This window comes from Carya illinoinensis, chromosome 1 (genome assembly GCF_018687715.1).
Source record: "Carya illinoinensis cultivar Pawnee chromosome 1, C.illinoinensisPawnee_v1, whole genome shotgun sequence".
In the NCBI taxonomy this organism is placed as follows: Eukaryota; Viridiplantae; Streptophyta; class Magnoliopsida; order Fagales; family Juglandaceae; genus Carya; species Carya illinoinensis.
Window position 1 is genome coordinate 44,910,112 of NC_056752.1, and position 13,365 is coordinate 44,923,476.

Consider the following 13,365-nt stretch of genomic DNA (forward strand, 5'->3'; position numbering starts at 1 on the left):
TCCAACCATCTACAAGTAGCACCAAGAGTACCCCCTAAAACGAAATTATTAGGTTCAATACAACATTGAAAAGACTTGGGAACGATTTTGAGCCGACCCCAATATTTCTAGATAGAGAAGCTCTACCTTCTCTTCAGAAATCCAAACCAAAAATCATCCCAGAAGGGTGGGAGCTTCGGCTCCTCCCTCCCTCCCTCCTCCTAGATGTAGTTTCTCTAGGTGTTTAGTTTTCCAATCGGTATTTTAGTTTTTATTTATTTTTCTCAGTCAAAGCATGGAGAAGCATTTTGATATTTTCTAGTGGCCAATGAACACCACACTCCCAACCGTGGGGTTCCTAAGTTGTCAATTTTTCAGACTGTTGAAAGTTTCACCAAAAGGAGTAGCGCGTGCTCCACACGTGCGAGTCAAAATGTGTGCATGGTCTACACACGCCATCACATAGAGGGCTCCGTTGCCACCATGCGCGGCATTTTTGGAGCTAGAAATTTCGGTAACTTTAGGATTGACAGTCCGACACACTCCGAGCGTGGGACATGTCCTTTATGCGCCACTACAGCCTCCTTACTCAGTATTTTTTCAGTTTTTAGTGTATTTCAAGTTTCTGTTTTCTTGTATTTATTTATTTTCAATATTTCCTAAGTATTTGATCTATTTTGTTATTTGTGTTAGGTATTAAAAAAAAAAAAAGGCTATTGAACTTGTTATCCATAGCAAGAGAACCCTCTCATTCTTTGGAGGATGATGGATGGTTTTCATGCTCCTCCGAATGGAGGGTGTATTTCCCTCTCCTCATTTAGAAAATGGGGGATGATTATCTCTATTTTTTCAAAGTGTTATATTCTCAGGCAAACAGGGATTGAAATATTTATTTTTACATAGATTTATATCTCAAAAAGTTTTGTTATTAGAGAGCTTATAGAAGTTAAGACAATGCCAATCACAAAGAAATTTATGTGTAGGGAAGCCCCATACAGATGAGTAGGGTTTGTAATTTGGGTTTTTTTTTATATTTATTAGTCACAACTGTAATTTCGGTTTCATTGAATGAAATGAAATTTATTTCCTACATAAAATAAAAGAGTACCCCCTAAAACCAACATTTTTACAACATCAAAACAACAATATTGGTACTAGATATTATCTTTAAGGACAGTTATAAAGGGTTTTTTTTCCCCGGGCTGAAGGCCTAGAGCATGAATACAATACTATGGGAGGCCCAGGCCAACTGAACAACCTGTCAACCTAATCAAACGGTCCTTGGCCCTAGAATAGAAGGTGGTCCATGACCTTAAATGCATGAAAAACCCACCATAACACAAAAGAATGAGGAACACGCCACCTCGACGAAGCTTAATTTCATGTAGCCTTGAGCAAACAGGTGGACACAGATTACAGGGAGCTCTTGATCCTTTGTCAGATGGGGAAGGAAGAGCTTGATGGCATGCATCCACTGGTTGAACATGATAGAAGGCCATGTTTCATTTTTGACATCTAACTAAGGACACGACTGAGGCTGCATGTACCTCTAACATATGCTATGAGCAGTTGACCCCCAAAAATCAAGTATATAAGACGATCGTCAGGTACTATGAACTCTCTACATATTTGCACTAAACTCTAAGACAATACTGATTTTAACATCAGAGACTCCCAGCCACCATCACGGCCCCCATCTCGCGGTTTTTTTTTTGTATCAGCGGACCCAAAATCAAAAACTTGAGTTGCTGAGAGCTCGCCCCAAAAGCATGCAAAAAATAACGTTAATTGATAACAACATGAAAAAAAAAAAAAAAAAAAACAAGGTTTAATAGTTATCAACATATATATCCCCGATGCCACGACATATCAATTCATTTTATACATTTTGCATCTTATATTGTTTGTTTAATGTTATAAAACATCATAATTGCCTTTGATTGACGACCCTCTAAACACTAAGCAGCATTATGAAGCAAAATTACCAAGTATAGGATCTGAAGACACTTGTTACACAAATTGAACTCCCTTTACATGCATAGAATGTTCCTAAATTGTGTCGCATTGATATAGCATATGTTAAAACATCAAGCAACATTATTATTAGCGGGATCGAATTACACTTTCTGTGGTATGCAACTGCAGGATCTACTCAAGCATCCTAGCTTACAACCAAAGATTCAAAAGAGGTGCGTGGGTGGAGAAGGATAATAGATAGAAAGGCTCTAAAATCCCAACAAGAAGGACATGCAGAATAACTTCCTTTCTGATGATACTACAGAAGTACTTTGGAAGGAAAGATCGAAGAGATTGAGTATCGAAGAGATTAAGTTATCATGGAAAATAAAGGTGAAGGTTAAAACAACTGCATGCTTAGGCATGACATGGTTTGCCTCTAATGGCTAATCACTTACATATGTATAAATCGTGATACGAGACTGTCAAATTCCTTAAAAAACAAATTAGATATTAGGACACATTAGGCAACACAACTATTCTTAAGAATTTTAAGATACTTCCTTGATCCAAACATCCCTCAAACATAAATATTTTTTAAATTCAAATTTTTGACTTTTTCATCTAATTTAATTTAATCTAATCATTACAACTTTCTCAAACTCATAAACAAAATATAAAAAATAATACAACATTTTCAAATCTCAAAATAAAAATAATATTAAAAAATCATATTCAAACAATTTTTAACTATATAATATTTTTATTCAACTTTTTCTCTCTTATTTTCTAAAATTCAATAAAACATTTTAACTCAAACCATTTCACTACTATTCACAGAAACACTTAGGTTGGATTTGAATGTTGGGTTGAGTTGAGTTGAATAAAATATTGTTAAAATATTAATTTTAAATATTATTAGTGTGTTAGAATTTAAAAAAGTTAAATCTTTTATTATATTTTATATAGAAATTTAAAAAAGTGGATGTAGATTTAAAAAATGTGTAATGATGAGACAAAATGAGTTGAAGAAAGTTTGGTAATCAAACGGGGTTAAGATATTCTAAATATCCCAATGGGGCCTTAGTTAGCTTTAACGTGCATGCTGCATGCCTGTTCAAAGTCTAGCTCAATGGGTTGGTTTGATTAAACAAAACTAAACTATCTCATCTCATCTTATATAATTATTACAAGTTTTTCAAATTTTCACATAAAATATAATAAATAATTTAACTTGTTTAAATTACAAAACAAAATTAATTTTAAAAAAATTATATTATGACAATATTTTATTCAACTTTTAACAAAAACATATTATCTGAACTATATAACCAAACGAGGTTTGAATCCCTGGAAATGCAAGTTTATCTAAACAAACCAACTCTATGAAGTAGTTGACTAGGATTGAAGTCAAAATTAGAATTAGGCCAGCCTCATCAAGTTATCATATTTCAATCATATATAAGAAAGTGGAAAACTCTTCTTAAGAAAGCTATTATGTATAGGCTTTTTTATTTTTTAATTTCATTTTATGGTACGCCCAAGCAAGCCAATTTTGATATTCGGCTTGTGTGATCTAATTGGCCCCTATATATAGTTCGCTACCTTAGTGTTCTATAATTCCATCACCGCATACAATAGTCAAGATAATAGATCCGTTATAATAAGAAAATTAGCAACATGGTCAATTTCAAACAAGAAAGAAATTAAGCATCTTAATACCCACTTCAACATGAATAAATTCTCGTTCTAACTAAAAGTCAATTAGGTACGACATGCAATGAATTTATGGCAAGAAAAGAAGAAACCTAAACAAAAGATGAAGTAGCATGTTCACAATCAAGAAGGATCACCAGCAGCACGCGATTCTTGTTGAATCAAACGACTTAATAAAACCATATATCCTGGCCTGACGTTTAATGAAATCCATATTTCAAAGATTAATATGGCGCGCGCTGCCTGCTAGATCGATAAAGATTAAGATATATATTAGAGATGGCAAGGAAAAGTTACAAGTCCAGTATGCAAAGAAAAAAACTCCTAGTATAATAAAGACATTGCTTTCATAATTCCTTCTCTTTTTAGATATGTTAATTTCCCATAGATGCAGGGTCCCTTGATTCGACTGAAACAAGATCTTGACGTAATCCGATATATATAAGACCTGTATGAATGGTGAGAGAGTAGTGCTGGCTACTATAGCATCTAAAATTATTCATATCACCATGAACTCAAAGTACATGCACAATTATTTAAAACATTTAGAAGAGTAGGTTTTCTTATTGATGGATTGATCCAAATTCATGAAGTTATCAGAGTTAATCGTGGCAAACAAAATTAACATTCAGCATGATAATCAGCTAACCATAGAGCAATATATAGTTCATGTTCAATTTGTTGTAGGCTATATGTAGTAAATAATGCCCCCAAGTCACCAAGATAAATATATTTTTATTTTAAAAAATAACAAATAAATAAGCAGAAAAAGGGCACCTGTTGAATCACAAATACCAATTTCAGACTTACCCCTTGAATATTAGGCCGGCCTTATCCAACTAACAATACTTTTAATTACCACCTATGGAGGCAATAATCTGCTTGTCGGTTTAATTGTTGGTGGAATTCGCCTTCCGAGCGAGATCTAGAAGACCCCAAAATCAAATTGAAATGCCTCCAACGGAAAATCACTGTATATTGGGGTCCATAAAGTTACTTGGAAAAAAAAAAAAAAAAAAATCTCCTCTTCATTTAAAACTGACATGACACAATGCAGAAATGGGTATTGATTTGCATGATAATTGGAGACAGACTATTTTATGAAAGACCCATTCTTTAGTACTGTTAATGAGACGAGAAAACTAGGAGCTCTAACACTCTACCATAAGCAGTCTAGCTCTTTGCAGTTAAAGTAGTAAAACAAAAGGAAGTTTTAGCTTCTGAAACTCCATCCCATTAACATAAGACACTACCTGTTATACGACTGTTTGAGCTGTTAAGAGCTTTGTTCTATTTTTTCATCCAAAACCCATAGAAAAACAAAATGCGAGTTATGGGAGAGGCAAAAGGAGAAAGCAAACTGCCCCACATATATATGAAACCATAAAAATAAATAAAAATAAATAAAAAAAAACCCTAGTGCTTGACAAATCTGACACATGATCTTTGCAAAGTTATATCCACCTTTTTCAATAGCTGAATGAATGAATTTCCAATACCCGTTAAAACACTAGAAATGCAAAACTAAAAGAATTGAAAAGAAACACTCGAAAAAAAAAACGTAAACAATATCTGCAAATCTATTACTTGTCATAGACGACCTTTCAAAGTACACATCTATGACAGATTGGATATTAAGTCACAAGGACTTTAGGCTACACCTATTACATGCTTGACTTCTACTGCTACCACGATTACTACTTCTGCTGCTGCTGTTTGCATTATGGAACCAAAGAAGATCCTACAGTATAATACCCACCATTAAGCATAGTTTCTGCAACGACATAAAGAAACTCGAACTACATAGAGACGATGTAATGAAAGATTAGAAATACTTATTGAAGGCTAGAGCAAAGTAAGAGCTACTGCTCGAACTCTACTACGAGATCATGCGATTTCCCACCCAATATGATCTCATGCAGAATGATTTGATCTTACTGACTCGTATTCGGAGGCGGTGGCAATGCAGCTGGCGGCTGCGGCGGGCGCTTGCGCTTCTTCTTCTCGTAGCTAACCCCCCTTGCCTTGGATTGCGAATCACGAACCTCACGTAGATAGAGCCTCACCGCTCGAGCTCCGAACGGGTTCGCCTCGGGCTTGCCCCCGTGCTCTTCAAAGGCCGCCCGGAGGCGGCCGATGAGGGCGTCAAGGGACCCCCAGGCTTGGCGTAGCGGGCAAGGGCACGGAGCAGGTGGGTTTGGGTGCCCAAAGAAGGGACAGAGTTGAGTGTGGACCTTGGTCTTGCCGAACTGGTCCAAGTACCTGAGGAATTCAAGCACATGAGCACCGCTGCAGCGAGAGAGAGATAGCGGAGGGCGGTGGTTCCGGAGGTACTGGCCGAAGGTATTCCAGTCCCGGCGCTTCTGGTTCTCATAGCGGCTTAGGGTGGAGGATGACGAAGATGGTGGTACGGGGTTAGCTAAGGTAGTTGGGTTTGTGATGATGGTATTTGTGCTGAAGTCGATGTTCGGGCCGTCATCTGTGTTTGAGTTGTCAAATTCGTGAAGTGAATCCATGTTGAAGTTTTTCTGTTTTCTTGGATCTTGAAGTGGAGTGTGATTCAGTTTTCTTTTTTCTAATTAAAGTTCTGGTTGAAGGGTTTTTTTGGATTGTGAGAGTAAGTTTCTAGGCCCAAACAGGCACTTGGGAAAGAACTAAAAATAGAAAGAGTAAGATAAAGCATAAGGAGATGATGGAGGTTTTTTTTTTTCTTTTTTACAAGGAGAGGATGGAGTTGATGAGATGATGTGCGTTAATGGGTGCTCAAGATCTAAGATCTGGGATAATATTGAAACTAAACAGGTTTTGGGAATCACCGTTGTCGAAGAAACGGAACATCGAAAACAACTTTGATCACTAGTAAATTTCAGCTGGACTAGATTTCAATCCTGTCGTGGAAGAGGGAAAGAGAAACGGGAGCCCAGCAGAGAGAGAGAGAGAGAGAGATTTCGGTGTAGGGGAAGATAATGATGACGGGATTGATATATAGGGAGGAGAAAAGTAGGGCTACACCTGGTTTTTAATGTTTTAATTTCCTTTTATGTATTTTTTAATCTTTGTTTGCTTGAGGTTCTTTGAATCTTTTATTTGATCAATCCTAGAAAACCTTGAAAGGCTTATGATCGATGTTGGGTGCCTTTTCTTTAACTTGGTTTCTGAAAAATGTTTTGGAGAAACTAGCAGACGATTTTCTCCTTTCAATTTGATATTATTTTATTTCCGAGAAAAGGGGAAGCAAGTTCCTCCTAGGCCTACCAAGTGAAAGAAGGTGGACAGGGGATTAGTGTTAATTCATAATTGGGTAAGTGGAAGGAAGTTCTTTAGGGTTTTTTTCTGGGAATTGAAAGAGTCTGACAGTGAGATGGAGAGAGAGAGAGACTTGATAGATGGGGACAAGACAAAGTTATTGGTTTGCAATATAGGAGGGAATAACATGATTTTGTTTCTTCACTCTTTTGTTGATTGACAACACCTTTTTTTCCCAAAGACCACTTTACCCTCCACTGAGTTTCCTTCTGGACCAACTCTCATCTAATATTTCGTACCTTAAACCATGGTTGTCTCATGCTCAAAACAGTAGATTCACTGCACAATGCACATTACCACCACAGATAAACGGTGGCTCTGATGTTAAGAGGAGAGAAGAAGCCAGTGTCAATTATTAGCATCTCCAGCTACTGAAAAATTACTAGTTTTTCGTATTAAAATATTGTTATAACTCGCGGGTACGTAACAGTTCTCAAAGAAAAATAAATTGCAATATGAGGAGGTAGGGACACTCCATAAAGAATTACTACTGTTTAGTATTAATTTGCTATAACTAGGTTTGCTCATGATGGTTAGATTGTTGATTTCAATGATTTGCGAAGATAGTGATCATGTGTATATCATAAGATAAAAAGAGTAATGCGGAATACAATATCAAGATGAGTAAGATATACGTACTCCATTAAAAAAAATTATGATATTATGTCATAATTAAAAAAATAACTGTAAGAAATAATATTTATAGTCATAACGTATGCAAATCCTACATATTTATTTAAAAAAAATTATATTCATATGAAAATTTATTTTTTAAAATAATAAATTCAAATTTTTTAAAGAGGGTACATGAATCTTATACATTATAAGATTGTAGTTAGTATTAATTACAAATATTATTTATCTAAAATATATTAATTACTCGAGTGGCATCATATGCAAGTACGTGCATGACTTATATATAAATATATATTTTTTGGCTACGCACAAATCATTAATTTGTTTTTTTGAAACATTTTTATTAGAATATAGACGTGTGAGGATTAATGCCGTATCATATATTTGAAATTGAAAAATATTTATATATGAGTTGTATTTAGATATTAAAATGAAATGAAACGAAACAATCTCTATAAATAAACAGGACTTAATTCTTGCCTCAGGCAGTAAAAGAACATTATCATTTTGATGCACATTTGTAAGCCCTATTACTAATAAAACGCATAATACGGAGAACAAGATGACCCATCCTTTTTTTCCTATTCTCTATTTTTTATTTTATTTTAAGGGAAAATGTGGACATGACAAAATAAAGGAGACATTACATATGACTTTACGAGTACAAAGTGATACATAGTTTTGCCAAATTTTGAGCAAGGATACCGTCCAAAGGGATCCACAATCATCAACCTAGAACACAGGTGACATGGTGGTAATTCTCAAGAAACTTCTCAGTGTACACATTCTCATTGAGATTCTCACAATCGACACTGGCTGGTCTGGTATCATAACTGTTTTAAAATATTTTATTTCTAAATATCATTTAAATATAAAATATTTTTTAATTTTTAATTTTTAATTTTTTATCCAATTATTATAAATTTTCCCAACTCTTAAATAAAACACAAAAAATAATACTTCTAAATTTCAAAATAAATACAATATTAAAATAAAATATTAAAAAAATTAAAATTTATAATATTTTTATTCAATTATTTTTCTTATTTCTCAAAACTTAATAAAACATTTTAAGTCAAACCATTTTATTATTATTTACAGATAAACTGAAATATTCTAAATATCTAAACATACTCACCTAATATTCTTGTCAATTGATAATAAAGATTTTTGCTACAAATCAGTTACTGTTCACTACCCCCACACCCCACACCTAATATGGATTTTATTTTATTTTATTTTTCCTTAATACTGAAATGTCGTTTTGACGAGAAGAAAAGAGGCATTTCGAATTTGCAAGCCCCTGCGTCGCCCTTCCCTCTGCCCAGCACCTGCATCCCCTTCCACCATTAGATCCCTTTGATTTCCCATTTTGAGGCACATTTTTGCTTATTCCATTCTACTGTACATTTTTTCTTTTGCCGTTTTGCAATGTCTCTTGAAGGGCTATCAAGCAGGCCTTACCTCCACCTGCGCTACAGAGCAACACAATATCAAACATCTTAGACTGTAGAGTTGATTTGATATACACAGTGGCTTGCTTACTACACCTCTCATCTTTTGTATCTCTATCATTCCCTCCATGAGGATGCTTCTTTCCCCTTGAGCCAGTAGGTGTGTCCTCCCCTCATCCTCGATCTCTTCCTTAACCTCCATCTCGTCCCTTCTTGCCTTGGATTTCTGAAATTAACAACCCATCTGCTACCAAGTTAACAAACATATTACTTATAGGCGGAAGAAACTTACTAGCCTCTTCAACCACATTTCTGAATTGTCAAACAGATTAGTTCTTACTATTTGAAATCAGACTCAGAATTATTTTAATGAAGGAAACTCAGAACGGTGATGTGGCGTCCAAACTGGATTTGCCACATAACATGTGCGTTATAAGAATTTTAAATCAATTACTGGTAGGAATTTTCTGGTGTAGGAATTTTAAATTGACTACTGGTAAGAATTTTTCGACAAGAAAATATCATCTCATTTCTCTATGTGTACGTAATAACTTGAGTGTCCAACTCTTAAAAGTTTCATCAAGAACACATTCTCTTTTGATCGTTGGAAGAGAAAGCGTTATTCTCAAGTGTTTGCGAGTGTGTTAGATTAGAAGGCCAATTAAATTTTCAAGATCAAACATTTGTAAAAGCAAATTGATAAAATTGAAATCCAAGTAATATGTTTTGACAACGCCACAAGATACAAGGAATTATTTTTCCAAAACAAAAAATCATATACAAATGAAGTAATTAGAGGCCGGGAATTAGTAGATCAATGAATACAGATAGATAATATTGGTATAATAGAAAGTCTCAAACATCAATCAAATCTGATATACACACTATATATGTCAAGTAGGATCCACGATATATATGGAGTATAAAAATCGATGTAAAATAATCAAAGAAAAATTATATAGCCACCAATGAATCCTACCGACAAAAGTCGTCAAAATGTGTGCGTGTGTTTTTTTTTTTCTTTTTCAATATTGTGTTTTATTATCTTTTTAGTATTGTGTTATTTTTTTTTAATTTAGAAAAATGCATGAAAATAATAATAATAATAATAATAATTCAACACTATTGGTACAAAAACGAAATAGTTTTTGTCGGTTGACGGAGCAGACTCCATAATTAAAACAGGACTTGTTTTGCGTTGGAAAATAATGCTTTTGGCCAGCACTCCATTTAATTTCTTGTTCCACTACGTACCTAGTATAACAAATTACAAGAGTTGAAAGTGATTTCTGTGAGAAACTGCATCCGTATACAGTCAACTTCTTCGTATGTTACTAAATAACAAATAAAATTATAGAGAAAAAAAAATGAAAAAAGCTTCTTTAATTCCACCGGCATTACTGCTTACCAGCATCCATGCAAAACGATCAATTTAGTAAGCAGGGCATATTTTGGATATTTGGAATATTTTCTGATATAATTTGAGTTAAAATATTTTATTTAATTTTAATAAATGAGAGAGAAAATTTTAAATAAAAATATTATAAAATTAAAAAAATTATTTGAATATAAATTTTCATGTTTAAAAATTTGTAAAAGTTTTATTGATTTTAATGTTTAATTTTAAAATTTATAAAAATTGTATTAATTTTTGTGTTTAAGTAATGATTATTAGATAACGATTCAATAAAAAAAATTAAAAATTAAAAAGAAGTTTTAAAAGTTATGAGAATTCTCTTATCGTCTAAACATGCTCTTGGAGAAACTATTAGATAGTCTCATGACCTGAACGACGCGATGCTTGTTACATCCTATTAATATGATATGCATGTAATTAAATTTGCTTATATAAAATATCAATTTTAATATCCAATTAATTAGAAGATGTGAGTATTACATTATCAGAAAAAATGATAGACTGTATTTTGTTGAATCGACTATATAGTATATGTGAGTACTAAAATATAATATGATCAGCGATTAATCCTTTAATTTGGGACGCTTCTGTACTGCATAAAGGGAGATATACCTCTCATATTCTGAACTTCTTTAAAAATATTCCTAACAAAAACAGGGTTTTCAAATAATGCATATTAAAATAGTTTCATGATTAATAGGAAAAAGGCAATACGTATAGTATCAGATTCGTGATGATTTATGTGACTTCTTTTTTTGGGTACTATATACGAAAAAGCTAACTAAATGCATGTAATTAGTACTTCATAAGCGCCCAACAAACACAAACTCAACGATTAATTTGTTCTATAACTAGTCTACTTGATTCAATATGCCTTAAGTTGGAAGAAAAATGATATTTATAGTTATATAGTGTGCAGACGTCATGCAATATTTAAAAAAAAACAAATAAGTATATACGAGATTCACGTAAGAAAAATTAATTTTTTTTTAATGATAAATCTCACTATTTTTCAAAACGATTGCGTGACACTTACGTACTCTACACTTATATCTAACATTACTCAAGCTTGAATATTGTTTATTTATATCTATTCCAACCCTATTATCCCATTTTTTATTTGAAGGTAAATAATTTATATAGTTGTAAGTTATGGAAGTCTTATGTACTTATTTTAAAAAAAAGTTGACAAATTTAAAATGTATATGAAAATATAATCCTTTAACGATAGACTCTAATTTTTCAAAGGCAGTGATGGATCTTGCATGTCCTGGGATTGTAATTTATATCTAGCATTAAAGTCCCAATTATAAAGAAATATTAAACAAAATATCATTGATGATAAATAGTTTTTTAAATTTGAATAATTTTATATACAATCGTAAAGTACATAAACGCCGCGTAATTGTTTTGAAAAATAGTATAATTCACTATTAAGAAATTAATTTTTTTCATATACATCTTACATTTTATTTTATTTTTTTTAAATAATTACACGACAATTACACAATTCATAATTATAAATATCTTTTCTCTTTTTAACTTTACCGACGCCTAAACTAACATAGCCCGATTTCACAACTGTTTTTAATAAAGAAAAATACAAAAGAAGAAGAAAAAGACATGGATTGCACATTCCAATTAATCAAATTGTGAGGCCAATATAAAATCAAAGCTGCATTCTGTCCTCTTTGTGACCCAAAAAGAATATGCATTGAAAGATGGAATTTCTTTGATTGCACGCTACCTATTAGCGCTAATCATTGGTAATGTTCGATTTGGTACGAACATGGTCATGATAATTAGTCCTTTAACCAAAGGGATTAAGATCGATTTTACAGCAAGATATCAAGAGAACAAGATACGGGTAGAGGACAAAGAGGCAAACCCTACCCGCATATCTTTTGTCTCTTTAAACCTTTTCTTTTACTCTTTGATGGGAAAAGCATAGTATGGGCACATCATGGATGTCGCGAATATATTCAGTTTGAAATAATAAAATGATATTTACAATTTTAAAATATATAAATTAAGTATATTTTTTTTAAAAAAATAATTAAATATAAAATTTAAATGAAAAAATTATTTTATTAATAGTGAACCTTATTTTTTTTAAAAAAAATATACACAACTTGTATACTCTAAAATCGTATATAATATTACTAAGAGTTTGATTAAGCAGGTAATACGAGTGTTGGTTGTTGTTTTATTCACTGAATGGAACCTGTCTCTGATCAATAAAAATACTCAACTAGCTAGTAGAATTCGATAATCTCTTGATCATAAAATTAGTTGCCAGTTATCATTGACCAAATTATCCATAAAATGCTAATCTAAAATCTCAACTTTATGCTATTTTTTACTGTGACGACAATATATATTTAAGCCGTTTAGATTAAGAAATACTCTTAACCTATCTTATCTTATCTCTTTATTACAATTTTCTTACTCTTATATAAAATATAATAAAAATTTTAACTTTTTTAAATTTTAAAATAATAATAATATTAAAAAATAATATTATTATAATATTTAATTTAACTTTTAATTTTTATTTAAAATAATATCATCTCATTCGAGAACCTCTGCCCTTCCTTGCACTTCCAACCTTCCTTGCAGTAAAACTTCAAAAAGTTAAAGCACAACAGTTACAATCTAATTTGCTTGCACCGAAAAAGCTTTTCCTTTCTTTTTGGGCTTGCATTGATCAACAAGCGCCTTGACCGGTTAAATGCGAGTTAATAATCTCGTTAATTCTAAAGAATAGTACCGAAGCAATAAATGTACAAGGTCCTACACTAGTAATTCATTCGGCCCCATTCCTTTTTTGTTTTTTTTTTTTTTACTCAATTCAAAATTTGGATAAAAAATTTAATTATAAGTATAATTATATATTAATAT

At 32.5% G+C, this 13,365-nt stretch overlaps 1 protein-coding gene across 1 annotated transcript; it reads right to left on the minus strand.

The window, feature by feature from the left end:
• Positions 1-5,206: 5,206 nt before the first annotated feature.
• LOC122276950 (protein LIGHT-DEPENDENT SHORT HYPOCOTYLS 4-like) lies at positions 5,207-6,999 on the minus strand. The gene has a single exon (XM_043086837.1). It carries the CDS (start codon positions 6,165-6,167, stop codon positions 5,586-5,588), a length of 582 nt encoding a protein of 193 aa, XP_042942771.1. The 5' UTR covers positions 6,168-6,999; the 3' UTR covers positions 5,207-5,585.
• Positions 7,000-13,365: the final 6,366 nt, after the last annotated feature.